The sequence below is a fragment of the Alosa pseudoharengus genome, unplaced genomic scaffold (genome assembly GCF_046254945.1).
Source record: "Alosa pseudoharengus isolate Yale_2024_CS ecotype anadromous, Long Island Sound unplaced genomic scaffold, YU_APseudo_1.1 YU_APseudo_1.1_scf_2, whole genome shotgun sequence".
In the NCBI taxonomy this organism is placed as follows: domain Eukaryota; kingdom Metazoa; phylum Chordata; class Actinopteri; order Clupeiformes; family Clupeidae; genus Alosa; species Alosa pseudoharengus.
The window spans coordinates 15,305,414-15,316,046 of NW_027468663.1; the positions used below are offsets into that span (position 1 = coordinate 15,305,414).

The 10,633-nt window shown below is 42.4% G+C and overlaps 2 protein-coding genes across 2 annotated transcripts in view; one reads left to right on the top strand and one right to left on the bottom strand.

Annotated features, from left to right (window-relative positions):
* unc93b1 (unc-93 homolog B1, TLR signaling regulator) overlaps positions 1 to 1,009 on the top strand; it is an 11,904-nt gene extending 10,895 nt beyond the window's left edge. Inside the window, exon 13 of the mRNA XM_076293911.1 lies at positions 207 to 1,009. Within this exon, the coding sequence (XP_076150026.1) occupies positions 207 to 461 (255 nt within the window). The 3' untranslated portion in view covers positions 462 to 1,009. The remainder of the gene's footprint in view (positions 1 to 206) is intronic.
* Positions 1,010 to 1,856: 847 nt separating this feature from the next.
* On the bottom strand, positions 1,857 to 5,431 carry cryba1l2 (crystallin, beta A1, like 2). Its single transcript, XM_076295802.1, has 5 exons — positions 5,345 to 5,431; positions 4,561 to 4,679; positions 3,660 to 3,801; positions 3,110 to 3,252; positions 1,857 to 2,004 (listed from the first exon to the last, which is right to left on the bottom strand). The coding sequence occupies exons 1-5, from the start codon at positions 5,429 to 5,431 to the stop codon at positions 1,857 to 1,859; spliced, it is 639 nt and encodes a 212-aa protein (XP_076151917.1).
* Positions 5,432 to 10,633: the final 5,202 nt, after the last annotated feature.

Genomic DNA, 10,633 nt, shown 5'->3' on the forward strand with positions numbered 1-10,633 from the left:
GTATGTTAATACATGATACAAGTGACGCCACTTTCAATTCACCCTGGGAATTACTGTGAGAGGGATAGACAAGGAAATTAATGTGTAAAGAGTCTGTTTTGCCTTTTGCTCAAGGAGTAAGCTTCAGTACCTGATAAGCCACAAACTTTGTATATAAATATAAAATTCATGTGACTGATGACCTCCCCTCCTCGCTCCTCCCCTAGGTGAAGGGCTACCGTTACCTGGAGGAGGAGAACTCGGACGAGTCGGACTCGGAGCAGAGCGCAGACGGGGAGCATTCGCAGGACGATGAGGATGGCCGCGGCACCGAGGAAGAGGAGGTAGCCGAGGTCGGCGGCGAAGGGGATGCCGCATCACTGGGCTCCCAGCGCTCGCCGGGGCCGCACGGCCGTCGCCGACACCGCCGCCGCCGAGACGACGCCTACGAACAGGCAGGGGACAGGGACGAGTACGCCTAGTGCATGTGAGCGAACAGAAGGAGGAAAGTCAGCGGGTGATTGGGTGGGAGGGAGGAGGCGGCTTTGGCCAAGGTCATCACATGTATATCCAAGGTCATCACATGTTTCTATCATCACAATAAATGGATGGGGGTTGACTTTGTCTTTGAAAGTAGAAAGGCATTTGAGAGCAAAGGAGAAGTGAAGAAAGTGTTTCTTTGGAACAGGAAGCGTAAAAGAAGAAGTCACATTCAACACAGGTGCTCTCAGATGGCTGTTTCTGTAGCAATATTGGAACCTCATATCAATTTCTGAACGCTGGTCAAATATTCCTGTTGCGTGTTCCGCTTTCACTGACTTTCTTAAACGTGTACAAAATATGTGCACTTTTAGAATGCTTTTATAAACGGTTAATTTTGTTATATTCATGATATGCTTTAGAGTATATTTGTGTGTGTTTTCAAATTGTGCTTCTTTAAAAATATGTATATTTTTGATATAATTATTTCAACGGTACATGTTTTTTTTTCTAAATACACCACATTCTTGAATAAAATCAACAAACGTCATTTAACAGTGTTTTCATGAATTTTCAATCCAGTCCTCTTACGTAACACCAGTGAAAAGGTTAAATACACTCATTTCCGAGTTCATTCTCAAGTGCATATATGATTCCCCAAATGAATTCTAATATAAACACATAAACAGTCACACACACCAATAAAAGCACAGATGCGAGTTTGAGGTGTGTATTAGTTTATTAGTCATTGGCCCTCCGCCTCTCGCCCCTCTCCTCCCACCCTCATGCACACACACACACACACACACATCCATCTGTCTTATGTCAGACTCTTGCGTCAAGCAGTGTTAGGCTGACACAGACATGGGGGTGGTCAGCTGTGTTATCTCACACACATACACACACTCTCGCAGACCCATACATGCAGGTGGGAGGGTGGGGAGGATCTTGACTCGATTCAGTGGACTTGTTCTCACTCTGGCCCAACTGGCATAGACATGGAGCCTCACTGCATCGGTCCCTCCACTGAGTGTCATCAGTGTGCTGCCTATGTGCGTCTGTGGACCCGTGTGGGTGTGTCCGAGTGTGTTGAGTGAGGTAGACAGAGGAGGACCAGAGGCTCTGCTTGTCAGCTGGAGACGTGTGTTGTGTGGTGATTGCGGTGGTGACGAATGTGAGTGATGACACCATCACTCTGACACCCCCTCCCCCCTTGCTCCTATGGCTGCCACATGATTCAACTATAGTGTTTTTCTGTATCTATCTTTTTTCGCTATCCCATCTCTGTTTCACGTTAAAAAAATGTATTTTTGGTTTCAAATGTATTTTTTATTGTTTACTTCTTCCCTTCCCTCTTGCTCTCTGCCACTCCAGTTGTCCGAGTCCCACATCAGCTCTTAGTGGTGGATCCTGCGGATAGACTGGATCTTGGGGGTCTGGCAGTGGGAGCCCCAGTTCTTCCAGCGCTGGTAGTCTCCGCTGTGCCTCTCACACTCCATGATGTACTGCTGACCCCTGTAGCCGGGGTACTCGTAGCACACAAAGCTAGAGGAGAAACCACACACACACACACGCGCACACACACACAAAGAGGGAGGGGTGCGGGGAAGATGGAGATGCATTAAGATTCTGTAGACTAGGAGAGAAATAGAGGACATAAGTGTTGGAGACAAGGGTGTAGGATGAGATGGTGTGTGTGCGTGTGTGTGTGTGTGTGTGAAGAAGCCTCACTCGGAGTTCATATCCACCCTTCCCCACCCACCCCACACCAGATCCATACTGCTATATTAAGAAGCGTGTGTGTGGAGACTATAGGTGGCAAAGGTTTTTGGACCCTTCTGACTGGTCTGTAGATTGTATCACTGTGATGTCATTTCTTAATCAGGTCACAGTCTGCTGTGGTCTGCTGGTTGTGCTCATCATGGTAGATTCACTAGTTCGCCCGTCGGTATGATTGCTATACTGAGTGTATAAACTAAGCGTGTGTTTGGCATGGTAACTGGCTGTGGTCCTGGGATGGCCGAAGTGGAAATCGCAATAGAGCGATGGCCGCTTTAACCCCCGTGTAAGGAGTATCAGTAACTGGACTGTCAGTGAAATGGAGGAGTAGTGGGAGGAGGGATAATTTTGCGAACGCCGGGGCGTGTGACGTATGGATAAGGAGGCTGGCTTAAATATCCTGGTGGCGAAAGCCAGATGATTTAATTGCTGTCAATCATCCCTAAGGGTTCCTCCTGAACTTTGTTTAGAAAAACAAAATATATTGGAATGATAGGTATAAAGAGCTGCAGGGATATCTATCATCAATTAGAATGAACATAAAATGTGGTGTTCTTTAATTGAACAACAGCTATCTTCCCATACTGTTGTCTGTCTGGTCATGCATTCTAGCCACTCTACTTCTGAAGCCATGAATCATATGGGTTTGTAACGTTTAACTGTGATGAATTTACATCAAGCCAAGCCAAGCACAGAGACTGGAGATTGTTGGAGACTCTTTGGAGACTGTTTTTGTTTTTGTTGAATGTTATTGGCAGGTATATTGTTTAATGTGTAAACTAATGCATATATAGTCTATTTTTAAATCTCTCTCAGTGTGTGTGTGTGTGTATGTGCGTTTTAGTGCTTTTTGTGCACAGTGTGGACTTACGCGCCGCACTGCACGTGCATAGATCCCACTTCAGTTCCACACCAGCCCATGGCCTGCAGAGAGGGGTAGTCATCGCACAGCTCCACACAACGACCCAGGAAGTTCTCCTTCTCAAAGATCATCATGCGACTGCTCTGGTGAGCCTGTGGCCAAGAGTGTGTGTGTGTGTTGGGGGGGGGGTGTTAGAAGAACAGAATGCAATCTTAGAGCTCTAGACCCCTCCACACACCCACATATATACAAACAATCACACACAAAGAATGACACACCTATGTTCAAATACATACATACACACACACACACACACACACACACACACACACACACACACACACACATACACAATACACAATACACAATACACAATACACAAGCACACATGCATTCAGACTCATATGTGTCACCACACACGTTCGCCCATAATGGACTTGGTAGATACATGACTCTTCTAGTGGGTGTGAGTGAAAGAGAATCACACATCAGTCAGCCATTTTCTCACACACACACAACACAACACAACACAACACAACACAACACAACACAAACTCACAGCACAGTAGATGGGGCGAAAAGACATCATCCTCTCCACATGGTAGGACAGGTTGCCACTGTAGGCGTCCCAGTGGGGGTACTCGCCACGCTCCAGGATGAACTGCTGGCCCTCCATGTCGATGTGCTCATAACCCACCCAGCTGGGGAGAGACGGAGAGCAGCCAGACATTAGCCCCTCCACAGAGATGACATTTCAGAGAGAGGGAGAGGGAGAGAGTGAAGAGGTGGTGAACATGGGCAATAGGAAGGAGAGTAATGCATTAGCCAAACTCAGTGGGTCGGAGAGAAAGAGAGAGAGGAGAGAGGGAGAGTAGGAGATAGTCATGATATATTAGCCAGGCCAAGAGAGAAAGAGAGAGAGAGAGAGAGAGAGAGAACAAGGGCACAATTACTGCATTAAAGCACCCAAGGCCATCATGCAGGATGGAGAGGGACACTGAAGGCAGATGAGTAATACACAGACATCATTTTAGCCACAGTAATACAGTGGGTGTCTGGAGAGACCCGCTTTCCATTCTCCTCCTTCTTCCTGTCTCTCTATGGCCTTTTATGTCCATACGTCCTTTTAGGTCTTTTTACCATAGGTGGGCACATCCTCAGTTTCTTTCATGTCACATTCAAATTCTTATGTCCTCTCCACCTCCTTCCCACTTGTTTTTTCTTGCTCTCTCTCTCTCTTCCTCTGTATTTCTCTGTTTCTTTCTCTCTCTTTTTTCTCTTTGACACTAAACTGTGTAGACAGTCTCTGTCTCTCACACACACACACTGTTTCTCACACAAGTACCCCCTAGTATTCACAAACACACTCATTCCCCTGCCTCTTAAACACACACACACACACTCTTTCTCTGTTACACATACTCACATCGAGACATACAGTCTCTCATTAAAAGACTTACGCGCCACACTCCACTCTAATGGAACGGATGTTGTCAAAGCCGCAGTCCTTGATGTTGCAGCACTCGGAGGTGAACTCCTGGCACTTGCCCTGGAAGTGCTCCTGCTCAAACACCACCATCTGTCAAATGCAAAGGCATTTAGCATTAGTTCTCACAGACAGTATAATATGATAATGTGTCTATGTGTGTGTGTGTGTGTGTGTGTGTGTGTGTGTGTGTGTGTGTGTGTGTGTGTGTGTGTGTCTGTCCGTGTGTGCGGGTGTGTGGTGGTGTGCGTGGGGGTGTATCTATGTGCATGAGTATCAAGGTTACAGGAAAATAAAAAAAATGTCCAGGAATTCATGGATTCTGCTGTTGTGTGTCCTGTATGAAGTGTTGCTTCTTCCCACATCCACTCAGAGTTTAGCGATTGATTTGTGTTACATCATGTCCAAGGACATTTATTCTGTGTGTGTGTGTGTGTGTGTCTGTCTGTGTGTGTGTGTGTGTGTGTCTGTGAGAGAGAGAGAAAGTGTCCGTGTGTGTGTGTGTGTGTCTGTGAGAGAGAGAGAAAGTGTCCGTGTGTGTGTGTGTGTGTGTGTGTCTGTGAGAGAGAGAAAGTGTCCGTGTGTGTGTGTGTGTGTGTCTGTGAGAGAGAGAGAAAGTGTCCGTGTGTGTGTGTGTGTGTGTGTGTCTGTGAGAGAGAGAGAAAGTGTCCGTGTGTGTGTGTGCAAATTTTAGAAAGAGAAATAGAATGAGAGAAACACCCGTGTGTTGAGTTGACCAGAACAAAGAGGGGTCTCACCTTGAAAAAAGGGGACATGCCCATTCCCATCCCCATCCCTGACATGACCATAGGATGGGTCATGTAGGTCCTGTTGGTTCTATTCATTTCCCTATGATAGATGGTGGGGGTCAGAGGGTCAGCAGCACATTGTGTCAGACAGAAGAAAAGGAAATTGAGTAGAAAATATTTTCAGACAGGTACATTAATTAGTACTAAATAACAATCAGTATGTATCATAAATCAGCAGTACAGAAAAGCAGTGCAGAAAATATAGTCATATTAGCATCCATGTATTACTTATTTGCTATGTATTATTAAATAGAATGTTAAAAGCTTGTAGCAGGCCAAAAAAATATTGAATTTCACTCTACACCATGGCATGAATACATGTTTGATTCCACTAACAACGAAATATCCAAGTAACAGTAACACGCAATGAGATTCAACACTTCCAGTCAAAAAAGTTTTTGTAATAGTTGTAAATGTCACTTAATAAAATTGTATTATTCTGATTAAACGTCATTCATTGAGCTCGTTCTTAGATCAGATTGCTTACTTACCTGGATCGTCACCTTCCCTTGGGCTCGTAAGTGGCGCGCGCTGATCCTGTTTTGAGTAAAGTTTTGTGATATTCTGGCGCTTCTGTTTTATACCGGCCGCCACAGTTGGGTGCGCGTCGCCACGCCAGACACGCAAAGTGACGGTGCGCGTGTCTGAGAGCGCGTCCACGTCTATGTTTGTGAGCGTGGATCACTTTCTCTCTGCCAATAGCATCCCCTTCTCTTCCCCCCTCAGGCTAACTCTTTTTGTTTCCTATGCAATCGTGCAGGCTTCTGCCGACTCAGCGAATTAGTTACCATAGACCCGTTGGCACTGATGGCCTGAGTGCGCAGCAGCGGGGAGGCAGTGCGCGGTCGCGGTTGGTGTGAATGGGCAAATGCACAATAGACGAACGCTGTTACATTCGTATATGTCAGCACTGTCTATCGTATAGCGCACAATGGACGGCCTATAGGTAAAGAATGAGGGGATTTGCTAATCAGCGTCGCAGTGTAGGTTACGCCTGGCCACAGCTCACAGCACTCATTTCGAAAAACCTTTCCATAAAGTTACTTGGATTACTGTAGGAACAAGTCTAGGTTTTCCTACTGTTGTAGAAAAACTATCACTTGAGCTTATATAATTACTACTTGAGTGTTATTTAGTAAAATGTATTGTTCTTCAATGTGTTTATGGTCAGTGTTATTATTTGTGTTTAATATGTTGGGCTTATCAATCACTGAATATAGACAGATAGATTGTTATATTTCTACATGCCCCCCTCCCCCCAATCACATCTTACAGAGTTGGATAACCTGGTGTCACCTTCACCCTTTACCCCAAATCTCTTTGAGGAGGTCGAGTGTGACGCTATGAAAGGTTACGCCTGCACATCCATACACCAACTCACACCACACATACATTCATTCCCCCCTCCCCCTACTCACACAACACCCACACAGGCATGGCTTTCTGATAACTCTCTCCTCATACACAGACAGACACACTGTAGAGCTAAATAAAGGCACTGGCCTGGAACATTTTTGAAAACAAATGCAGAAAAGAATATGAAAATACTGAAATAAAGACAACAGCTACATACATTAAAACTGCATTATTTGCATGCAAAATTAAGTAATTCCAGTCGCCTCTTGGAAATGCGGTACATCATAAGGTTGCAATGCATCGACTGAATTCAAACACTTGTGATCTTTTCATTTTAAAGGACAGGGAAATGGAAAGAAATGGAAAATACATACAGATTGGAAATTTAAGTGTGAAAAATGTATTTCTGACTCTGCTGCTTGCCATCAGTTTCAGGGACTAGAATCATCTCTCAGTGCAAGGCTGTGATCTGAGGTTCGCATGAGGTGAGATGAGGCGTCTCATATTCTCATAGTTATTACTCATGATGTGAGCTTTTCTCAGGAGTGACACTCAACCCCTTGCTGCCTGCTTAATTGAAAAAAAGACATACGAAACTCTCACAACTTGCTCCTCTCCTAATAACTTCCAATTAATGCACTTACACTGGAGATTCAGATGTTCAGCCTCCCACTGGAGTGGATACAGTTTAACATTTTAATTAGTTTGCCTGCTGTTTGAATAATGCCACTACACAGTAAGATGGCTTAGGATGCTTTTTTGCTGTCAGGTGATTCAGTTTGGCTTCCACAATGTGGAACTTCTTTGTTTGTGTACTTTTGTTTAGTGTGCATGTTATATATCTCATATATGTTGTCTTCGCTGGCAGCTATGTGTTTGTCCACAGTATGTATAAATGGTATATCCTCTTATGATATAATAAAGAAAGAACATTTGGCAATAGAACATTAAAAGCTGAAAATAAAAGACAAAGAAAGGAAACAGCAATAGTGGAAGTCCAAAATGAAAGTAGTATAATGAAGAAATACTACAACAAGAATGTGTAGTGTGTGAAAGTGAATGTAACAGTGATTCCATTGATGTTTAGGAGAGTGGGTTTAACAGATCCTAGTAACACCATCAAAGCTGCTGTCTAAAAAGTCAATCTCAGGAGCACACTTGATAAGGTATAGAGCGTTCAATCTCTTTTGCTTCTGAGCAAGATATAGGAAGACACAGGTGTCAAATAATGCAACAACCACCGCATTGGCTTTAAATGACTGAAACACACATTTCTACATACATACATACATACATACATACATACATACATAAATACATACATACATACATTATTTAGCTAAATGTTCCCCATGTTGTGCTAACTAGCTCTCTCTGCTCTCCCCTCTCCCCTTTGCGTTGGACACTTCTTTAAAGCTGTATCACGCAGCCCTAGTTTGTCACAGCATTCCTTTCAACTAGGATATGGAACTCTCCACTTTAATGATGTGGCAATACATATAATCACATATTATATTTCACTTTTACAACTCCTACTGTCTTGCCATGACACAATCTAAATAATGTGTATTATATGGCAAAGTATATGTACTATAAGTGCTTTTATAATAACATGCAGCTACACTTATCATCATCATACTGCTGTAGCGCTCTGATAGTCACAGATGTTCTGACTGTCTGTCTTCTCCTTTTTCTGACCTTCACTCTCATCTCTTCCTCCTGCCTTACAACCAGACAGGCCTTTTGAACCAGCCTCTGCTCAAGGTTGCTCCCTGCTCAAAGGGATTGTTATTTCTCTTCCGCTATTTGCCACTGTCACCAGGTGTTTGTGAAAATGGCAAAGCGGAGAGTTTAGAAAGTCTAAACCATCATTTCCAGCATTTCAAAAATTTAGAAATGCTAATTGTTTTGAGAAACTATGTCTTGAGATACAGTGAGATTTCATATTATGATGTAATAAATCATAGATTATAGAAATGTATTCATGATTGTGAATGTAAATTGTAATTTTGAGAAATATTGTCTCAGACTATTTATTCCAGGATATCAATTCATTACCTTCAGTCATGACCAATCAGTCTTCCTTTCACTCACTATGTCTTAACAGCAGAAAATACATTAACAACGAAGATGACGAAGCCTTTGGAAAAACTCAGGACCATTGAAAATGTGGTTGGAATATAAAGACACCAGTGCATGTGTCAGTGCATATACCAAATGTTATGTATAGAGTATGTGAACATGACATGCAACATGTCTTCACTCAGCATGAGCTTACTTCCGTTTCGGAAATGATATATAATTATTTCATATTCTGAGTAGTTCATAGATGTATGGCATACAGTATATCACATGATATGATGCATACAGTAGGGACTGACTGATGGTTTGGACATTAATGACTCAAAAATAACAATAAAAGCAGGTTGCTTTTAAAGCAGATGTGATGCAGTAACCGAGCAACCAAAGACATGAGTTTAGCCTGTATAGTGTAGATGTTTTCAAGGGTGTATATAATGTAGTATTTCATTCATTTGGTGTTGGTCCATTCTATTTAGAATGTATTTATAACACAACAGCTGTAACAGCATACGGTTTATTTCATTATCTTGCCGAACACTGTTAAGTTGTATGATGCATACAATGGTTTATCATAATATCCTTTCCCTCCTTTAATTTGTTTTTTTATTGTTGCAAATGAGCTTATTGGGTAATCTTCACATGCCAGTTTCTGCCTGTTTCTGATTAAATCCAAATGGCATTGAGACTGCTAAAGTAGGCACAATTGTTTGTTTTAGAGAAATAAGACATATTAGTTGGAGATTTGTTATACTTGATCAATATTCTGAGCAGTAGATATAGAAAAATAAAACCAAGGTCTGTCACATTGTTTTGTGCTATATTTCACAAATCCATACAACTCCAATATGCCAAACTGTCTGTAGCCGTGCAAATTAAGTAAATGTCAGTCCCCATAATTAAAATGATATACAACATTTCTAAATATCTTCTAAACATGAAGTCGAGGCCCTATTAAGGCCCCTGGTAAATTTGAAATGGAATGTCTCTGTTTTAGTTAGTCTGCTTTGTACTCATAGTCATCATAAACTATATATATAAACTATAAACCAAATGTTGTGGGTTGTCATAGCAGCAGTGGGTCTTTCTCTTTCTCTGACATGTCTGTATGAGGGCCATCACTTGTAGCGCTCATCTCTAGTTTACTCTCTGTCAAGCTCAACTATTTCACAGTAAATGTTTGTGTTTGGGTAATTGTCTGGCCGTGCTGTGAAACACATCATTTCATTAATAAGTCCTAAGTCGTACTTTAAAAAGTCTTCCTTGAGTAGGTTTGGTCTTGAAATGGCCGAGAGGGGTTTTAGATGAAATCATGTTTATGTGAAGACTTTGGTCTCACCTGGGCATATAGGTACAAGTTATCTTTGGTCTTAACAGGGACAGGTTGGGAGTGGGGAACCACAACAACTCAATACTTGATTTGAAGGAAATATCACTCAAAAGTTGACCATGTTCAGCACAACAGAAGCTCTTGAAGATCCAACTCTTCCAAGGGTACCTCCTGACCTAACATTTCTAACAATCTAACACAACTAGCACTTGGCATGCACTTCCCTCTCTTCCCTCCTCTACCCTTCTCTTCTTCTACCACGTTTTCCTTTGACTACACTTTGACTAGTACTTTTAGACTAGTCCTTCTGCACTCAATTTAATTTAATGTAGTATTCATTGCTACCTAAGGTCTGTATTGTAGCTTGAATGTTATTCCTCTTTGTGGCTTTGGATAAAAGATTGTGGTAAGTTAATACATATAATTGTAAATGTAAACAACAAATGAATCAATGTCATCAATGTCATCAATGT

Bases quoted from the DNA above. Each gene is read 5' to 3' on its own strand.
- cryba1l2 (XM_076295802.1), bottom strand. From the start codon at position 5,431: ATGAATAGAACCAACAGGACCTACATGACCCATCCTATGGTCATGTCA. The intron at 4,680-5,344 runs GTGAGACCCCTC...TGCATTTGACAG, and splicing joins GCATGTCCCCTTTTTTCAAG to ATGGTGGTGTTTGAGCAGGA. The intron at 2,005-3,109 runs GTAAGTCCACAC...TTTCTCCTCTAG, and splicing joins ATGCACGTGCAGTGCGGCGC to CTTTGTGTGCTACGAGTACC.